Source organism: Pleurodeles waltl, chromosome 1_2, assembly GCF_031143425.1.
Source record: "Pleurodeles waltl isolate 20211129_DDA chromosome 1_2, aPleWal1.hap1.20221129, whole genome shotgun sequence".
NCBI lineage: Eukaryota > Metazoa > Chordata > Amphibia > Caudata > Salamandridae > Pleurodeles > Pleurodeles waltl.
The window spans coordinates 673,296,968-673,318,962 of NC_090437.1; the positions used below are offsets into that span (position 1 = coordinate 673,296,968).

At 44.8% G+C, this 21,995-nt stretch overlaps 1 protein-coding gene across 4 annotated transcripts in view; it reads right to left on the bottom strand.

Annotated features, from left to right (window-relative positions):
• SLC10A7 (solute carrier family 10 member 7) overlaps nt 1–21,995 on the bottom strand; it is a 661,109-nt gene that overhangs the window by 584,034 nt on the left and 55,080 nt on the right. For 3 of the 4 annotated variants that reach the window (XM_069242617.1, XM_069242618.1, XM_069242619.1), the window contains exon 2: nt 20,690–20,772. In XM_069242617.1, coding sequence (XP_069098718.1) covers nt 20,690–20,772 — 83 coding nt within the window. Of the gene's footprint in view, nt 1–6,098; nt 6,316–20,684; nt 20,773–21,995 lie in introns of those variants that run through there. The other variant, XM_069242620.1, reaches the window with a different exon arrangement.

Genomic DNA, 21,995 nt, shown 5'->3' on the forward strand with positions numbered 1-21,995 from the left:
AACACAAACATATACTACACACAAAACACACCCTTCACAGCGGCACAAATGGCAGTGGCACACACACACACAGCCCAGACACAATAGCTAGCACAACCAACACACACACAAATGTCACACACACACAAACCAAACCTGCTAATTACACAACAGCCATGTGGAAAGAAAGCCACTACAAGTATGTTACAATGGTTCCAACAACTGGCTGGCCCAAATATAATAAATATAAAAAGGATGTAAATAAATAAGGAACTATGTACAAATATAAGGCACTTGGCCAGTCCAAAATCCGAAATGCCAAAGGCACAAATGGCACCTCTGTGTGTCCCTACTTGACTCCTGACTGCTATATGACCGCCACAGGGTAGGGGCATCAAGGTGGCATGCAGGCACCTCAGGTGTTGGGGGAGATCTGGGCTTTGGAGGGGGGGTGCTTGTGAGGAGTTGACTTCTTGGTAGGATGAGCGGGAAGGGTACTAGCAGGTGGGATAGGGGAGGACTTGGAGATGGAAGGGCTGAACTTGGGGAGGGACACAGACCATTTGGGAGTATCATGGGGGTGGGAGAAGAGTAGGGAACAATGAAAACTGCGAGAGGAAATTCTTTTTAGACACAGTCATGGCACAGTTAGGGCAGTCATGGCAAAAAGGTTTGGGAGTGAAAGTAGAGGGAGTGGTTGTAAGAGGTGTTGGAGTGGATGTCTTGGTTGCGGGTGCAGGTGCGTGCGACGAATGCTTGTGGATGCTGGGTGTCTGTTGGGTGGGTGAGTGCGAGCGTTTAGGTGTGTTGGGAGGCGGCGGGAGCAGGTGCTGGGAGATGCCATGCTGGATGGGTCACTGTCTGTTGGGGTGGTGTCTGCAGGTATGGTAGATGTGGCTGCATATAGGGGTGAAGGTGGTTGTGGTGGCTGTGGATGTGGTGACTGGGGTGGATGACTGTGGGTAGGACAGAAGTTGTGGCTGGATCAGTGAATGTTGGTGTGGTGGCTAAAGGTGTGTCTGGTGTAGTGTCTGTAAAGGAGGAAGTGGTGAGGGAGTCAGTGCAGGTTCTGGATGTTGGTGTGTCTGCAGGTGGGTGTGGTTTGTGTGCCTGCCGGCGGTGGGTCTTGTGGTGCTTATGTTTGTCTGTGCTATCCTTGGCTGTTAAGGTGGATGCATGCTTTTGTGTTTGTGTGCTTTGGCTGGGTTTAGGAAGAGGGGCTTGGGATTGTGAAGCGGTAGGTGGAAGGGGGGCGGTAGACAAAGGGTGACTGGCTGCCGTCAGCATGGAGACGAGAGCCTGAAAAGATCTCTGTAGGCCAGCCAGGGCACTGTGAATGCCCTCCAGGAATGCACTGCTCTGCTGGACTTGAGCTGCCAGTCCCTGGATGGCATTTACGATGGTCGACTGACCCACAGAGATCGACCTCAGGAGGTCAATAGCTTCCTCACTGAGGGCAGCAGGGCTGACTGGGGCAGAGGTGCCTGCAGTGACGGAGACGCCCACCCTCCTGGGTGAGCTTGCACAGATAACTGGGTGGGGAGCTACAGGGAGGGCGGTGGTGGACAATGATGGTGCTGGTGTGGTTTCAGAAGGGTCCGGCAGGGAGTGTCCACTGGAGGAGGATTCAGAAGATGATGTGGTTGATCCGGTCTCCCTTGTGGCACTCTCCTCACCCTCCGTGCCACTGGGTCCCTCGCTGCTGCTGGTAGAGGCATTCCGGGTCCCGTGGTCTGCAGCATCCCCACGTGCCTGTGCCCCTTCTTTGCCTGCAGGTGCTGATGCACAGAAAGACAGAGAGAGGGGGAGGAGGGAGGCAGAGAGATAGGGAGAGAGAGAGATGGTTAACGCATACCACACATACACACTTGTAAACATGCACATCTGTGACAATACACTTCCTACGTAGGCTATTTAAGGTTGCAATACATGTCCTACATCATGTCACAACATGTCACCACTACCCACCCCTGTATGGCAACCCTCACACCTACATCAACATCCAAGTAAACCTGCACAACTGAAGTCATCCACATGACCATCACCATAGTCCCAATGATATAAGCTGTGTCACACAGTTGCATTAACAGGTGTGCTATACAGATGGGAGTTGACTCACACCTTAGAGCAACAAATGGCCAAATGCTGATGGTTGGAGCAGGTCATACACAAGGGATCAGGTGATATACAAGCTCACATCCATAGTAAAGGAAGGATGGAGTCACGCATGTGCCAATGGAATTAGACCATCTCCATAATGCAGACACAGAGAAGTATGAATATGGGAGATGTACTTCCACTGACAGCAAACCATTACACTTCTACAACTAATAGACAGTCAAGGTACTTACTATCCATTCCCCCCCACGTCTACATACATGTTGCATTGACTACATTTTCACATGAGCTACAGTGAGACAGCTAATCCCATACAACCCGAATCAAGTCCCAGGATACAGTCAGTACTCACCCCCTTGTGGCTGCTGTGCTGCCCTCAAACTCCAATTCACATCAGGGTAGGCCACTGCCAGAATGCGGGCCATTAGGGGGAGTCACTGTCAGACGGGCAACCCTCCCTCGTTGGGAACACATCCCCCAGCTAGGCCTCTGAGGTCTTCTGGGCCCAGCGTCTCAGGTACTCCAACCGCTTCCTACAGTGGGTGCTCTGCCGGCGATGGACCCCCAGGGTCCACACTTCCTTGGCGATGGCACGCCAGATCCCTTTCTTCTGATGGGCGCTCACCTGCATGAATAAGAGAAACAAAAGGAGAGAGTCACGTACACAGGCTCAGTACCTACAGGAGTGGCCTATACAGAACCCACTCACCAAGTGCCCACACATAACCATCCTGTCTGCCCACACGCCTTCACGTAATGCCCTCTGCATACATGTATACTCCCTCACTGGTGCTCTTACCTCATTCACAGTCACACGCACCCTTATCACACACAACTGTGGCATATGGCTCACCTGCTCCTCTTGGGGCCCCATATAGCTGTCCATACAGGGGTAGGACCCTGTCCACAAGCTTCTCCAGCTCCTCTGGGGTGAAGGCTGGGGCCCTATCACATGCAGAACGTGGCATGATGTCTCCCAGAGACAGTACACAGCAGGTCAGGTCATGGAGGTCTTGCTAGCAACAGAGTCAGGAGTCAAGTGAGCAAAGCTGCAGAAAATGGCGGGCACAGCCACCACGTAGAGGACCGTCACCGCTGGCGGTCATCGCCATTGGCCCCAATTCCCCACAGGCAGCAATGTTAAGCAATGACAAGTTGCACAACAGTTGCGACCACCTACTGTCATGACGACATACTCCAGCGGCCTTCGGTTATTTCCATCGTTCCAGTGCTGCAGGAAAGGCGGCTGCCATTTTGTGCACATTTGATGTATTGATATGTAAGTGTGCCATACACATTTCTGACCAAACTGGGGAGTAACCCCATGATGTGCCATCATAGGGTGCTGACACATGTGACATGCATGACACAGAGAGGTGATGTGCCAGTATATCTGTAGATGAGCTTGCTTGGATACTCGGTGGCACATAGGTGGTGGCACTATATTGAAGTATCCCATTACTTTTGTAATGATCAGTGCAGGACAGCCCAGTCTGCCACTTATGGTACACTACACGTGAGATCTGTCCTATACGACTTACAGGTTCAGCACTGTGCAGCAAGGCTGGTGTCCAAAGTGCTTCTGCACACAAATTATAGTATATGTCAGGAGTGCAACGCATGTCCTACAACATTAGGTGTGTGCTATTTTGAGATGTCCTGCATACATGTGTGAAGTGCAATTCATAAAGTACATTATTTCCTCTCTATCCCAGATATCTTGGCATGAGGAGATTGAGACAACAACCAGTGTATTGTCCACTAGTTGAACTTGCAACCATGGAGGAGGGACAGATCATCCTAACCTATCGTCTGAATCGTCAGACCATTATGGATCATTGTACACAGTTGGACCCGGATCGCTTACCAGCAATACGCAATCCCTATTGCATCCCTCCCACAGTACAGGTCCTGCCAATGCTACACTTCCTAGCCACGGGCTCCTTCAAGAATACAGTGGGCCTGTCAGCAGGGATGTCACAGCCCACTGTCAGTCTTCTCTTGAACGATGTACTGTGTGCATTTGAGAAACACCTGGACACCTACATCCAGTACCCCGAAAGTGCAGATCTGGTCCATGTGAAGTCTGGCTTTTATGATAAAGGTCACATTCCTCATGTGATAGGGGCCACTGATAGCACACATATTGCCCAGTGTCAATGAACAGGCGTATAACAGGAAGAATTTCCACTCTATAAATGTTCAGGTGGTGTGTCTGGCACACCAGTACATCTCACAGGCCACAGCCAAGTATCCTGGATCTGTGCAGGTCTCCTTTATTATGAGGAACAGCAATGTCCCACACATGATGGGACGCCTACACAGAGAGAGCGCCTGGCTCCTTGATATGTATGCATATGTAGGTGTAGCTGGCACCTGTTATCACAATCTAACCTGTCGCTGTACCGGTCATTACGCTGGTCCTATATCGATACACACACACAACTCCAGCTATCCTAACCTTCCCTGGCTGTTGACACCAGTGACGTACCCTGCGAACAGATAGGGAACTTACTTTCAATGAGGCCCCAAGGGAGGAAGAGGCGTGTAATCGAAAGAACATTTGGCCTCCTGAAGGCCAGATTCAGGTGCCTGGACCTCACAGAGGTTACCAAGATACACAGTCCCAATGTACAGACCAGTATTGAGGTACATGAGCTCCAATCTCCTGTTCTCGTGGCAGTCCACCCACTGCCTGTGGTAGTGGAATATGTGCCTCAGCTACCTATGGCTTGAGGCATTCACAGTCATTAGCCATTGCTAGATTACTTTTAGAATTGAGGGTTGTTCCTGACAGATGACAGCTAAGGAGAGTTTAGATGTATATACTGTGACTGGTGATGTATATGTAATCTCTGGAGGCCCCTGCTTAGGAGGTATCCTACACTGGGTCCGACACCTACCTACTGCGTAAATGCTTTGTGTGGCTCCACAACTTCAACCGGATGGTACTCTGTTATTGCCATTTTGCAGGTTGGAATACTGACTGTACTCCTGTGTGGGCCTGGATTATTTGACTGTCTTACATCTATCCTGGGACATATCTGTTGTATTGTGTGTCCTGCGGAGGATGGCTCCGTCTGCTGTCCATTCCACTGCCTGTTGGATGTAGGGGGGCATAACCAGTCCTGTAACAGGATTCATGACATTTGTTGATATTGTAATGAAGACACATATACAGTAGCTTTGTTCCATTTGTGTTAATTGTGCATATATAAAATATAAAAACTAATACGGTGCATACGTTGTCCAACAGGTAATGAGTGGGGTCATGGTAGTTGAAATCATCAGAGTAGGTGATACAGCAGTTGGTTTCACAGGTCCAGTTTGCACGTGCCAATGGGAAGCTGGAGGTGTGTCACTGAACAGTCAACAGGGTGTCTCAGTGGCACACAAGGGAGGCAAAAGAGGTGAGGCTCACTTCCTGGCAGTGGGTTGGGTCTTGGCATCTGCTCCAGCCGGATGTCTGGGTGGACGACCACGTGTCTTCAGCTACAGAGGGAGGAGTGTTTGAGGACTGTGCTTCCCCCAGCAGGGCCTCTATTCCACTAGCTGCAGCAGATGTGGATGGCTCAGATGTTATGATGCTAGTGGAAGGGGCCTGCTGGTGGGTGGAGGAAGTACACAGGGTGGTGTTGATGTCCCTGAGCACCCCTGCAATGTAGGCCATGGTGGCACTGTGTGCATGCCACTGCTACATGGCCTCCTGATAGTAGTCCCCTCTGCAGCCTTTGGTTCTCCCCCAACATGGTTATGATATGGCCCACCCTGTCCTGGGATTGTTGGTATCCTCTCAGGATTTGGGAGATGGCTTCCTGGTCAGTAGAGTCCCTTTGGGGCTCCTTCCTCTGGCCCACAGCTTTCCTCCCACACCCCCAGATGCCTGTGCCCCAGGCTCGGTGTGCTCACTCCCAGTGTCTGCAGGACCTTCTTGGTCTGGGTTGTGAGGGGTCGACTCGGTGTGGGGCACAATAGTTGGAACAGTCCTTCTTGGGACACAGGTTTGTGTACGGAAGGTTAGCAGTGATGTAGTGGCACAGTGCTGGGGGTGATAGCTGTGGGCAAGGTGAGGCAGGGAGTCATAGACTGACCAGTTGTCCCTGTTGGGCCAGGTAGGTTGTCAGAGTCTAGACATCTTGGCGTATTATCCTCACTGGGGCCTTCATCCTGAGGAGGGCTGGCAGTCTCTGGTGTCCTCTCCATGGTGACAGTGGCAGGCTTACCTGTGGATAGAGCGAGAGACAGAGTTAAGATATAGGAGCTGTGTTTGGTTATCTCTTTCTCAAATGCATATAGTGGCTTGACATAATTCCCAGCATTGACAATGACAGATGCTGCACAGCATACCAGTGTTGTTGGATAGTGGTCTGTGAGATGTGTGCCATAATCCATTTAGGTTGGTGTCCTTCAGGTTAACTAACTTAGGCTCAGTTGATGACTTCTGGTAGAATCTGTTAGTTCACATGAATGGTCTGCACTGTTAGCTAGTGTCTATTCAGCTTGGTAGTTGTGAGAGCTCATGTCTGGACATTGCAGCATTGTGTCCCACTGGGAGGAGGGTATGTGAGTTTGCGAGGTTATCTGTCCTGTCTGTGCATGTTGTGCATGGAGCCTGCCATCGTACATTCCAAATCAGGGTGGGTCAATATCTGGGGTTTGGATCTGATTAGTGGCAAATGTGATTAGTGACAGTGCTGTAGCACTATTTAGCCTTGGTAGCTATTGTGCTGCGCCAGTGCATTTCTGTCATTGTCATGTAGTGGTCCTCAGTCGTACAGTATACTTGGTATGGGTAGTCCATTAGTCATACATGCAAGGGATGTGAGCATTCCAGGTATTCACTTAGATGAACTAGTGCATTGTGGGAGTCGTAGTGATAGTATTATCCATTGGTATCCGTGCCTTTGTCAAGGGCTACGTGGTCATTTGGGCAGGGTGGAGGTGTGGCATACATGAAAGAGGCATTAGGTGGATGGGTGGGAGTGGTAGTGGGACATCCAGTGCATTGGGGTGTTTTTGGGTGGTGAGGAAGCATGCAGGACAGGACTTAAAAGCAGTCTTTGGCCTTTTGTGTTCCTGTGGCCTAAAAGGGAGCTACTCCCCTAGCGCTTGGAGTCACTCTAAAGTCTTTTGGCAAGGTGGGAGTTGGTTTAGCCCTTGGATTCTTCTCTACAGAAGGCTCAGCCCTCTTTATGTAATCCTGGGCTGAAGCAGGTGCAATCCTTCCGGGGCAGCCCAGCAGGAGCATTCCAGCAGTTAACTCATTTGGGTGCTGGTGTGTCACTTTTATGCTGAATTCTAGTTTGTGGGTTGGGAGGACCCACCAGCCAATAGGGCAACAATCCCATGGGTCAACCCCGCCACCCATACATCACTTCTTGAGGGTCTGGCATAAAACAATCTCAGCGTACCGCTTTCTGCCCAAATCCAAGATGACCTAACACTTCTTTCCCTGTGTGGAGCCTTGGACATACCCCTATAGAGTGCCCAGCCTAATGGGCTACTCCTCCTGTAAAACTGGTACTAGGGCAGGTTTTCCCCTCCCAGGAGAGACACCAGTTTATCTATCTGAACAAAAAGGAAAGCCCAGAGATAGTGTGACTCATTTGCCCTTTAGAGGCTAATCATCTGTGGCCCATACTCTCCCTTGTCATCCGGCCCTGCGGAAGTCACACCTTTTCTGAGAGTCATTCACACTTCTCTGCAGGCGGTCAGCAGCCTCTCTTGAGGGACAGCAGCTGTTTTTTATCATGAACAGCTACTTGAAAACTCTGGAAGAAAATTGGTGGTTTTCTATTGTCACTGTTTAATAATATTTACTTTAAATTAGACTCTGGCAATAGGTGGGATTCAATTGAACAATTATTTTGATACTCCAGATTACTACATTTGATAGTAGCAAATGGAAGTCAGCATTTCCCAAGTGTAAAGGCAAGCCACTCCATGTTAGGCAGTGGGGCTACGAACGTTTCAAAAACGACAACTGTGTGCTGTCACTGTTAGGATAAGTGCAACTGTACTCCTACATGTTCCCTTTTTGAAATACCCGGCAACTTGCCTCAGAGCCTGCCTAACTTTGGGGTGGCTTATCAATATTAAAAAGGGAAGGATATTGATTTAGCAAATGGATGATTTTGCAAAGTCAAGGCAACAACTTTAAAAGCTATGAGACTAGGCTGCAGTGGGAGACCTAGAGAAACGTTTTTACTTTTTCACTTTAATGGTGCCACAATAAGTGCTGCAGTCCACTAGTGATACTTAACTTACAGGCCCTGGGTACACTCAGTACCATTTACTAGGGGCTCATAGGAAAAGTTGCTTAGGCCTATCAGGTATTTTGCGAATCACAAAAACATTTTGGGGGTCAGATCACAAGCACTACGATTTGGACAGCTGGTCCCAGTGCCCTTTAGGGTCGAAAAATCGGCCCAAGATTCGATCAAGGGTGATCACGTAAACAGGAAAGTTTTTAGATATAGGAAAGGTCCGATAGTGTTAAGGAGTCCACATCCATTTAGAGAAGTCCCAAAACACAGAACTGGTCTGAATGAAGGCTAAGTGGTGGCAGGTGGGCAACTATAAAATGATAATATAGGGACTCTAAGTGGACTTTAACCACATTTTAGGGGAAAAAGATATTTGGTGGCAGGTCACCCACATTATGAATTCTCCTATTGTTTTCAACCTGAGGCAAATCAATGAGTAAGTGGGCTACCTTTCCAGACAGGATGTGTTTTAGGTGCACCAATTATAGTGTAGATTTTCACATAGCAGAGGCTTGCAATGATTGAATGCTAAACACAGGGAAACATTTAAATTACTATTTTTGTAAAACACAGTTTCGTCCTTTTTTCTGAAAATGGCAGGGCTTTGTGGGACGTCTTTCAAGACTTAGCAGGCTGTGATTTTCCCTGCTGGTGTATGAATTGCTTTCAATGTTTCTTGTGTTCAGAGATCTTAAGAGATGTTTCTGCAATCATGCTCTGCTCTTTTCTGTCACACGGGAAGAAAGCCTGCATTGCTGCAAAAAAGACATTTCTTACTTTTTGAGAGAGGGTAGGGTGAGCATGCACACTAATCACAATGTGGTAAGGCTCACGTTTCTTTCTGCTCTTTAATCAGAGTGACCAGCAGCTACTCTGTATTTATAGTTAGGATTCCCAGAGATAGGAATTTTTCTGATTTTTGATTAAGAACTTTGCACCTGTTTAATGAATCGCCACAAAAAGATAGCAATGTTGTTTTACCCACACTTTGGCTGGGTTATGGGTTAAGCCCTGCGATATAGGTACGTAATAGGTTTTCTATTGTTTTGCTACCTATTACCACTTTATAGTGATAATAGGGAGGGAAAATTAATTATATTTTCTATATATTTACGAAAAAGTTAGAGTACTGCGGAACTACCCAGGAATTACTGCACTACTGAGGAGAATGAAAAATAAAAAATAAATTTGTTTAAAAAAAAGGCATTGCACATACATTTCTGAACTCGTTACCACTTTAATAAAGTGGTAAAAGATAGGGAACAACAATAAAACCTACCACTTAACTATAGCAAAGCCTTAACCAAGAACACAGCTAAAGTGAGGCAAAAACAACATGGCTGCCTTTCACTTTAATAAAAGCAGCTGTTAAACCTTGCATCCTTGGGGTGGTTTCTCCTAACTTTTTGCCTTTAGGTCTCCTGTTTTTGCTGACTTGGTTTTTGCTGGTCTAAAGATTCTGCACACTTTACCACTGCTAACCAGTGCTAAAGTGGGTGTGGTATTCTCTTAAAACGTGGTAACATTGGCTTATCTCCAATTGGCATATTTAATTTACTTGTAAGTTCATAGTAGGGTGCACTACATGTGCCCAGGGTCTGCCAATTAAATGCTGAGAAATGATTATGCCACCCATTTAAGTAAGCTTGTAAATCTGTCTCAGTCCTACCACCGCAGAGCCTGTGTGTGCAGTTTTAAACTGCCAGTTTGACCAGGCAAAGTAAACCCTTTGCCAGCTCCAAATCTTCCTTTTTTAATACATATAAGCCACCCCCAAGGTAGACCCTAGATAACCCCAAGGGCAGGGTGCAGTGTATTTAAAAAGTTGGACATGTCCTTTAATTTTTACATTTCCTGGTAGTGACAACCTCTTTCATTTGTTTTTCACTACTGCCAGGCCTATCTCTACCATAGTTTAACATTGGGATTACCTATTACATTTTATAAGTGTAATTCACAATCTGTAATAAACTGAGTTTTCAAGTTTGGTATCTCTCGAATCACAATTTAAAAATCACAACTTAGGTGAAGTTGGATGTTAAATTGCAATTCTGAACACGTCACTTTTAGAAAGTTGTCATTTTCGTACTTTAGCCATTTGGTGCCTACTGCTTGTCCCTGAACACATGTCTGGGGTGGAGTGACAGCTGGGCTTTAGGTATTCCTCCTAGACAGACAGATACAATGGAAGCTTAGGTCTGATGGGCCATCCTGGGCAGGACAGAAGGAAGTAGCTGGGCACAGCCTCATTTACATCTGAATAGGCTGTGTTCTGTCCACACACAAACGACGGCATAAACCACTGTAGAGACTATGGAGCCAGGGCAGGGACTCCACGCACTTCAAAGGCATGTCTTTGAAGACTCGCTCACTTCAAAGACCCAATTGGGTAGAAGTACTATACCTCTAACACCAGAACTTCAGTACACTTCTGAACCTGTGGATACTCTGCCAGGAAGAAAAACTGTTGTGCTGGTGAAGGCCTACCACTTTGATGGACACCTGTTTGCTGGACTCCTGCTTTGCTGTGCTGACCTGTGCCTGCTGCCCTCTTGCCTGGGAGTGAGAAGGACTGGACCTCCACCTCTCCAGCCCAGAGCCCAGAGTGACTCCAAGGGCTAGTCAGCTGCCCTCCTGATTTGAAGTCTCAGGGTAATTGAAGACTTCCAACCACCCTGCTCCTGCACCTGGAGTCTGCCATCTGTGAGTCTGTCCTCCCAAGTGATGCAACCTGAGTCCTGGACCCTTGGAATTGGACCCAAGGTCTTTGCTCCAGCAGACCTGATGCATCCTCTGCTGCGTGTGCAGAATTGATGCACCGCTGCTGTTACATGGGCAAAATCAACACATGGAACTGACACTGCGGCGCTTTCTTTGGCACAAGGCCCGCATCCCTGTCCACAACAGCCTTGACGATAACACACTGGATCGCAGCCTCTGCACCCATCGGAATCAAAGCGCTGCCTCGATGTCGATGCAGCCAGAACCTGCATCTGAACTCAGCAGCATCTCGGCACTGACGCATCACCATTTCTGCGTGCGGAACCTCAACACATCTCCTCGACTGCGTGGGGAGGAAAAATAAATAAAAATCAATGCATCTCCTAGATGGCATGGTTCAGAACCAACACAAAGCTCCGCAACAAGGGTTTAAGGTACTTTGCTTCAGCTGGTCTAACGTGGCCTCTGCAGCCAGCCCATGCTCCATCATGGTCAGCCAGAACTTCTGACTCTGTCCAAGTCTGGCACAACCAGATATCCCCGATTGGTGCTTTTGGCTTCTAAGTACTACTTTACAGTTTATTCTTTACAAATTCATAACTCAAGTTCTACTTATTGCATTGTCGTCGTTTTGGTCTTATTTTATTTTTTAAACTAAATTCTAGTTTTCTAACATAGTGTGGGATCCTTTTTGTGTGGTGTTGTCACTGTTAAATTGTTTGAAGTGTTGCAAAAATACTTTACACATTGCCTTCAAGTTAAGCCGGACTGCTTTGAGCCAAGCTACAACAGGGTGGGCACATGTTAATTTGGGGTTTGCTTGTGCCTTACCCTGACAAGAACTGCAGTTGCTGCTTTATCAGGTCTCACACTCCAGTCAACCAACAACCCAATTTCTCACAGCAGCCATTCGCCAATCATACACTACATTGTCATCAGCATGTACTGCGGTATACCACAACGCTACCACGGTATACAGTGGTCCACTATGTACAACTAAAGGCCAAATGTATCATTCTATTGCATCACGCATTTGTGAAAAGAGCAACGCAATACATAAGCCAGATTATTAAGCACCACAAGGCCACCATCCATGACCTTACATTGTTTAGTATATCTGGAGTAATGCAAGGCAGTGCAAGTCGCTGCCTTTATTACTCTGCTCTGGGAAGGCATTCCATTGGTGGTGCGTGGGTTTTCCCATGCATCCACCCTTGAAGTTTGGCACATTTCGAGATTTACCAAGACTGGAAAACCTGCAAATGAGTCAAAAAGCTACGCATTCCCTGCCGAGGTGCAATAAGAAGTAATATCTTTATTTCTCCTGGATGTTCGCTCTAAGTGTGCTACATTCTGCAGCACATTTAAAAAGAGGAAAAAGCCTCCAAGTGCTATTTTTCTGCAGGAAGGTATTCCTTCCTGCACAAGAGGTGTAAATGAGGGAGACAGCAGGAAAATACATGCACTTACATGGAGTCTTTTATAAAACAGTTGTACCCTATAAGTCAGCAAAGTAAAGTATAAAAGCCAGCCAGAGAGAGAGATGTTAAAGAGGCTATGCTGCAGGAGAGGGGCAAACACTAGATTGACAATCTGCAACACGGAAAGGCCAACGTATAAAAAGCAAGCAAATGAGTAACAATAAACCCAACCAATGGCAAGCCATGGGCAGATTATTAGCCCACGTAAGCACACAATAGGTCTTTTCAAACCTAAAAATAACAACTCTCTTTTCCATTAGGCCCGGACTCCTTTCACTGAGCACTTTTGTTCTACATTTTCTGTGTTCCTATATGTATAAGTGTTGCCCTAAGATATTTCTTCTACCATTCCTAAAGAGAGAAAAACGTACACACTTTGAACCACAGCTATTAGAATAAGAACTATTTGTATTAACCTAAGATTTGATTGGTTTGTGTTGTTCTAAGTTTGTTTTGTGTGTGTGGCTTTATGGTTATTTTAACCAAAATAAAACTACAGATTGATTGAAGCGAAAAAATAGTAATTCACGACAGTGTGCCAGTTCATTTTCAATTTTAGTTAAACTTCAGGTGAATAAGGGTCTTGAGCCTAATTTCTGTGCACGCAAACTAAACCAACTTAATTAGTGAAATTGAAGATTACAAGAATGCACTTCCATTAGCCATGAGCGATCATGTTCCTCAAGATAGCAGATCACAGTACTGATTCACAGTCAAAGATATACTATGCTTTAAACTAGTAAGTTTGAGGTTTAAATGCTTAAGTATCTTACACAACCATAAGATATGAGCATGTTCCATTCCCTGCAAACATCCTTGCATTTGACTTTTTCAACAGCAGTTTTGTGTGTACTCCATGGTGGGAAATATCATGTAAAATGTTTGTGAAAACAGACATGTACATTTGCTTGCAAAAAACCCACAAATTTACAGGTTTGTGTTTGTCCCATGAATTTTACGTAGTCACGCCCTCAGACATATCCCCTTGCAAGCCTTAACCCCAAAGTAAGTACTCCGAAAAGCAGAACTAGCAGATTTTCTTACTGGGTCCTCAAGCAACTGCAAATCTTGCTTTTGTGAATTACAATCCCGAGATCAGACCTGTCTGACTCTTGTCTTAATTTCTCCCTTGACCCTTTTGTTCTAACAGAACAGCAATAACACCTAGAACACAAAGCGTTTCGTATCCAAAATGAACTTGGATTCCCAACTACAAACAATGACATTTTAGCAAGGAATGAGGAAACTGGCCAAATCACATTTCTATAATGTAAGTAATGGGTCTCCATGACGCAGGAGTAGGTGGCTTATGGAGTGACCAATGGAGTATACTTCCAAAAGGGAAAAGCTCAACTAGCCATCAAAATTGCAACAGGGAAATTAACTTAATGCTCATGGTGGACATTCCAAAGGAGATATAGGTAAGTAGTAGGTTTTAAATTTTTTCGCTACCTATTACCACTTTATAGTACCTAGTGCACACACACTTTTCCAACAGCAAACTGAGAACATTAGGATTGGTATCCTACCACACCTTGACATCACACTTTCTCAGAACTGTAGATAGCAGATGAATGGGTCATAAGGCACTGGAATCAGGGCGTCCTCCCTGCCTCCTCGGGTTGAAAAAAGGATACAGTCTGCCACAACAGAAGGCAGGTGAAGGGGCAGTGCAGGCTCATCAGAAGGTGCAATCTTTCAATGGTCAGTGCGTATCCGTGACTCTCAATTGAAGCAGATATCTTCAGATTTGGTCACAGCCAGATGACTGCAAGGTCTCATGCCAGATTCCAGTGAGCTGGGTCTTGCTCCCCTCCTCCTGGTCAGGAAGTCTCCTCTGCTCATTGGAAAAGGAAAGCAGAGGAGCACATCTTGCATTTGAGGGCTTAGTAATAAGGTTTCTTAACATATGAGGCTCAGTAGAGAGAGTAACTTCCAAGTCCTGGCCTCCTGGTCAAGAAAAGTCACCTCCTCTTCCTCTGAAGTTCAGATGAATACAATAAAACCTGCCCTGAAGGGCAGTTCTCATCCAGTTGAGTGAACAGTAAGTGACCAGTGAGGGCCAGTTAACAGGTATACCACGTTTAAAATCAATACCCCTGACCAACCCCTGTAAAGTGTATCATCCCCCAATGTTTAAGCATTGGAGAGTTGGAAGCAGGCACTAGTGTCTCAAAGGAATGCACATTCTGGGGATTCACTGGACATGTCCTGAGCAGAGTCTCTGAGATTTCCAGTGAGCTCTCAGGACAAAAGAGAATTCCACAAGGATGTGTATCTGGAAAAACAGTGTAGAGATCCCAAGAAATGCTGGGTATCATGGATGAGATGGGTGGCAATTCAGCACCCACTCTATTTGGTCTTGGCTTCTTGGTGTCTAAGAGAGAGATAGCAAAATGATAGAAGGGAGAAACACCCCCTCTCCCCCCACATGCAGGAGTGTTTCCCTTTTCCACTATGAGCACAAAATATCCATTGTCACTTGATAAGATGTATTCCCTCACAAGTTATTAAGGAGGATGCTACCATACTGGTGGGGAGCCTGTTTAAACAGAAATCACTCATGATAAGTAGAATTCGATGCCTTGTAAACATTTTACTCCATAGTTTCCTGCAAACAAAATAAAGTTGACACTGAAGTCCTGAATCTCACCCTCCTAAAATAATAATAGCTTGACTCAAGACAAAACATGCACTGTCAAAGCCAAAAGGTCAGCTGATGAACGCACTAACAAGCCAGACCTAAAAATCCATGTACCTTAAAGACTGTCCTCTTGTGCTGCTGCCAGAGAAAAACATCATAAATTATCTCATTATCAAAGACACTTTAATAGCATTACAAAGGCATTTCTTTGCCCCTGGCCGCAGCCTCTAGGACACAGCCCAGTAGTGGCCTGTCCTATTTTATGGAGGAGGGTCCTGTAGAAATAAGATCTATGCAGGATTTTTAGTTGAACTAGATGAAAGCAGGTGCAAATGGCTACTATTTATTTAAATCTTATTCCCCAAAGTGGTGCCCGGAGAGGGAGTTATTTCTGAGTGAGGACAGATGGGTTGGGTGCAAAGCCGTCCTTTAACATGGGTGAGCTAGGCCCGCACCCACGTGCCAACCTTCAGAAAGCCGTGGGAGTAGTCTGAAGCAGTCTCCATCCAGCCTGGTTCTAAAAGTGTAGTAAACGCTGTTCTTAAGTCTGTTTTTCTTCTTTTTCTTCTCTCTCCTCACCTTCCCCCCCCCTCCCAATTTTCCCAAAACACTGACAATTAAAGATGACCGGGGGGTGGGAGGGGGCACCACATTTTGTTTCGCCCAGGGTGTATTTCAGCAAAGACCTGCTTTGGCTGGGAATTAAGGTACTACATTTAAGATTTGAACTGTTGCCACTGTTATGTCAAAGTTAACCTTAACTCACCTTTTTTCAAAGGATGTTATTGTTTTTTTAAGATGTATGTCTATTATAATGTGTGGCATGAGGTTTACGATACAGCCTGTTTGCTACTGCAAACAGGATGCTTCAGCAGATGTTGTCTGTCCTAGCCCTCCGTGAATCATTTTTGGTGGGGAAAGGAGACCTGGGAATGGTGATACCTCTCTGGTGCCTGCGGCCCTTGACCATCCTATGTGCTGTCCAGCGATTGGGTAGAATGCTGTCTCCATCCACCTTGCTCAAAGACTGGAATTGGGGAATAAAAAGCCAGGTTATCCAATTCAGATAATTTGCACACCGGGCAGCGGACAGATATGAACGAAAACAGCTCTTCTTGACATCACAAAAATGTAAATGCTTTTGATGTAAAGCAGATGTGTGCCAACTCAAATTGGCCCTATTGGCAAACACACACAGAGAGCAGCCTGACACACATTCTCTGCCTTGGGGGCCTACATTTCAGCATCCCATCGCCCCTGGGCAAGCTGGGTGGACAAACGTACACCCAGCCTTTGGTCACGGTGGAGGGGCTAATATTCAAACCCCTCTGCCCTTAGGAATGGTGGGGAACCTTAAGGGTGTAGTTTTGCCACCCACATCCCCAGTTTGCCGAGGAGGTGGGGGGAAAGTTTAGTTATTTTTAATTCTCCCATATTGTTCATGAATATCAACAAGATAAACAAAAATAAATGTTGGATGAAAGGGCATTTTGACTTCCCTAGCTTTGCCCACAGTTGGAGAATGTTCTTTGCTTCCCATCTTATTCTACATTATTTTTAACTGTCACAAAAAACATGAATGTTGGGGTACGTGGTTTTGAAATCCCTCCCACTGCAGGCTGTACAATGGCAAGGGGTACTTCACCCCCCCCCCCCCCCACACACACACCATCTTTCTCACGAGAGGACAGTGTATTTTTGTCCCAACCAACACTGACATTTCCGTGGCCAAGAGGTGCTAAGTTAAAGCGACCGCCTGGGGTAGCTAACAACTGCCCCGTTTCCCAGTTACATCTGCAGTCAGGGCAAACAGACAGCCCTTAGTTATTATGTCCCTTCTTCAGCCAGAACAAGGCGGATGAAGGGAGAGGTTGGATTGCTGACACCTGCCTTGTTGCCACGCTGGCAAACTACAACAGGGACAGCAGCACTGCAAGATGCAGCGAGTTTTGGGTAACAGTACTGGTCAGTTAGTTGCTTTTGTGTAAACTGTTGACAGACCTCCCTTACCCTTGGGCAAGGCAGCGGAGTGTACATTATTTACCTACCCATCTCTTAGGCAAGGCCAGGGAAAGTGTGCAAATTAAACCCTGCCCTTAGGCAATGAAAATGGTTTTAGAAGGGTGGGGCCAATCAATGGATTCACAGATTCTGAACAAGGCCAGAGTGTGTTCACTATTTTATACCTTGGCCTGTCAAGGGAGGGGAAGTCTTCGTTAACCATGTCATTTGTAACAGCGACAAGTTTTGCTGTTTTCTCCTGCCTTGGTTCCTGGAGATAAGTAAGTACAAGTGCAAAAATTGGATTTCCTAGAGAGAGGTGTCAAACTTGCCTGCAGAGGTGCAACTCCACCCAGGCAAAATCGTTACACTGCATTTGGCACGTGAATACTACCACTGCTGTTTGTATCAGGCTAGAAAGGAAAGGATCACTGATGCATTATCGAGTGGCTATTAATTTTGCCGAACGTGAATAACACCTATTTCCCACTTGTGTGAACTAGAATAGGCTGGAAGGGGTATGGCATGCTCTGCAGACAGTGAAGTATTTGCTCTTCATAAATTGCTTCTTATTGATGGATAATCTTTCGAAGATTTTAGCCTGGGTGTTTTTACTGATCATTTTAGTGAATTTTTTTTATACATTTATGGATATACGTGCAGCTTTTACATATTTTGTTACATTTCTACCAGTAATTATCCATATTTACTTTTTCTCCTTTTCTATGTATTCTTCCACATTTTTTATAACTAAAATAAAGAAGGTGCAACTGCCGTAGTTCCACATTTATTAAGATGAGAAATGTACACTTATACTTTAGTGTCTACACGGTTTTTAGCAGTCATATACAATAAAAGTCACTCACCTGAAAAAACACCACCAGAGTACTAGCACACCTGAAGTGATTTAATCTTCAATGCAAAATCTCCATAGTTTCTTTTTAATAAAATACACATGGTGCCACTATACATAGCTACTGGACAGTCTGTTCTTGATTGAATGCATGCGAATATTTAAAAGTGGATCAATGTTCTGCCTGTTGTATTTTAAAAATTAAGTGCAGACAGGAAAAATCCTCTGCTTTCGATTTGCACTTTTGTGTAAAAATAAATAAAAAAACACGTAAAAACTGCAAATTCGACTTCTTTTTTTTATGTAGAGCACCAATGGCATGCTGTGGCCCTCACAAGTCTTGTAATATATACAACACAACATTTTTAGAGAGTTGCTAAATTGTTACACGTTATGGATATTTATTTTGAAGTAAACAACAAACCCAATAAATTGAGAATCATAATACAACTCAATCACACATCACATAATGTTAAAATGAAATTCATCTACTTTTTTTTTTTTTTTTTTTTTTTTTTTTTTAGAGCCCAGTGTCAAATTATCTGGCTTTTTAACTAATAAGCTTTGCATAGAAGATCGACAGCATTTGAAAGCTATGGTAGTGCCAGCCATATTTGTTCCGAATAACATTACAGTGATTTTGGCACAGACTTAGGAATAAGGACTGATCAGTTCTTTGCCATTACTGCAACTGTTTTAAATTGGTTGACATACTGTCAACCAATAAAATCTTGCCATCACTTTTGGGATTTAGGGCACTGAGCCTTCAGGTACAACATGTAGGGTGTCTCCCCCCAAACAGACCCTCTCACAACAAGATCTGGTCACAGGTGTGAGCACAATAAATTCATGACCAGCTCATGGCAACCGGTCAACCTTTGAGTAAACTCTCTCCCCAACTGCCTGAGAGCCTCGCAGTACTCTTACGAACATGGATTTATGTGGATTCTACAATTTACAAGATGTCATCTCGCACTGGTACTGACAACTTAAATATACTTGTTGCTTGGATGGACGTGAGCTTACTAAGATCTCTTGCTTGACCGAGAACAGTCCTAGTCTAATAATTGCACTGTCCATGCAGCGCTCAAAAGAGGAATACAACTACAAATTTAATCCTCCTCACTTTTGTCAACCCTGGTTAAAAGGATTATAAGGGACATCCTGAGAAAAGATGTGACAGGGCTGAGGAGTGCCAAAGAGATCTGCTGATAGACTATTTCCTTATGTAGAGGATACAGGGTTTCGAAGTAACAACATAAACTAGTGAAGCCAGAGTTAGGAACATTTGCACTTGTTGGTCAGAACTATAGGGACTCAACCATAATTGTGGTCTTGATATAGATAATGAGAGAAAAAAACGCTTTGTTATACTATAAAACACAATGTAAAAAGGTGTAGTTTGAAACACCTAGAAAAGGAAAGGTGGAACAATGGGAGAAATACACCTTAGAGGTGGATTCAATACAAGTCTCTGGGGACTTATTCGTGCTTACTGTGGGTTCTGCCGAAGGATTCAAAGGTGGTCCTGTTGTCAAAGTTTGGTCAAGAGACGTCTCAGCGCAGGGCAGATTATGAACCAAAATTTAGTTTGAACAACTGGAGATATTCCTCTTTCCATAGCTAACGTGGCTGAAACTTTACAAAGCTAGAGGCCTCTGGCTCTATTTTTAGAAACTATAAGGACAGATAAATCTAGAACAATGCTGGTATCTCCTCCTTCTAGAAACCAAAGGCTCTGCTTTATAATGATACAGTCAACATCCATGTGGCTGCATGCGACTGTGGATCTTTGCCATGGGGCATGAATTATGGAGTCAAGCTCCTCAACTGACCAATCTCCCTGTGAGGGAATTGAAGAAGCAGCCCACATATTGCCAGGATTCCGTAAACCTGTTGCTATCAACACAAAATAAGCAACATCTGCACAGCCTGAAAGTCTTGATGGGATGGCTGTAATGGGCACATGGCATTGCTTATGAAGCGTCTTACCTGTTGTAATATGTGAGCACCATCAAGCCCCATATCAGTACTGGAACCTGTCTTTGATTGTTTCTTTTCATTTGTGAAAATGCCAAAAAATAATGAAATACAAAAAAACACAAGTGAAGAAAAACTAATAACAGAATAACTCGTCAACAACTTTTTACCATTTTCTGAGGACAATCTACATCATTACTACAGTGCTCACTAGTCCAATAAGGGAAGTACTATTGAAACAGCTAGTTTGCAGCAGATTAGAAAGAGCTGCTTGTTATAGAAATCCAGCTACACGTGTTGACCTTTTCAATTTCTTTTTGAGTCCCACGATACTAAAACTTGTCAATAACTAATTGAAGTTATATTCAAGATTACATAGTCTATTTTGCAGGGTTTATTGGGAGAATACTAAAAACACTAACACAATACTGGCATGCTTACCACAGGCCACGTGGAACCATTCAGAGAATGGCAAGAAATAGGGACATTGATTTGCTTTGCTTTTGAGTTGATTAATTCCATTTTAGACTGAATGGACAGAGTTGCATGAATAGCCATATACTCTAATCTTGCAATAATCAAGCCGTTAAAAAAAAAATTGAAACTCATTTTGAATAGTGGCTTCAGTAATTTTCAAATACCTTACCTCTGTTTTTAAGGACAGTCCACTGTTAAAGAATATAGCTGAAACTGCAATGTATGTTATGGTGATCTCTGGCATCAATGGTCCTGAAATGAAAACACAAAAAGGCACATAGTTATCACTGCATGGAAATTAAACTACTTCGTTGGGCGAGTATGGGACTTTATGTGAAGGCTTTTCAGATACCTCACCATGATATACAATGGTTTCATACACCCTAGATCAGGGATACTCAAAGTACGGCCCGGGGGCCGCATGCGGCCCTCCTGACCTTTAATTGCGGCCCCCTAGTGAACAACAGCACTGGGCTGCTGTTCAATTGACAATGCAGAAAAAAATCAGAAAGCTGTGAAATGGGCATACTTTATTTATACTTTATCTAAGAGGCCTAGACAACTTATCTTTAGGAACAAATTTAGTTTTAAAGATATCTTTCACTAGACATGTAAGAACATGACAAACTGTTAGCAAACTTCAAAAGAGTGTTTAAATGCATGAGCGTTTTACCTTACTTTGCGCCCTCTCCCCTTGTGCCCACCTTCCATCACCCTCCTACTCTCGGCCTACTGGCACCAGTGCGGCCCTCGGGCATGCCACATACAGTGTTCTGTGGCCCCCAGGGAAATGTTTGCGAGTACCCATGCCCTAGATCCTTCTTTTAATTCTTTTAATCAATCACACCTCCATCTCCCTCACCACCATCTATTGTACTCCTAGAGTCAATGCCTAGTGGGTATAGTGGCATTAGGAGTGAAACGTTCTCCAAGTCCCTGCTAGTGTAGCAGATTTCGGATTTGTGACCACCTGGCACTAAGGACTCCATCAACATGTCAACAGAACCAGAAAACCAGTTAGACTGCAACCAATACACAACACACTGAGTAAAGTTTGCATAAAAGGTGTTTCTGGGAACAATCAGTCCCATAAGATGGGTTACGGACAATTAGTGGGCACTCAAACCCTCATTTGTAAAGGAATAAAACACTCACAAAGGACTAGGAAACACAATATTAATTTGAAATGTTTATTTTAAGTCCTAATCTACTGCATATATTATGAACTGTAACCACAAAGAAAAACAGTAATGTAGAGAAGCTAATTATAAGAAGAAAAAAAAAAGTCTAACATAGTTATTGCATTTTATAGTTTAACACCCGCTTTGTGGTATGCTAGTTCTGAGTTTTAAAGGTGGGTCACCTTTGCATACCTGTTTTCAGAACTATAGTTCTTACTGTTCTGTCTGGATAGCAAGCCTGTTATCTTGATCACAAGCTATGGATAAGTACACAGCCACTGAGTTGCCTATGAA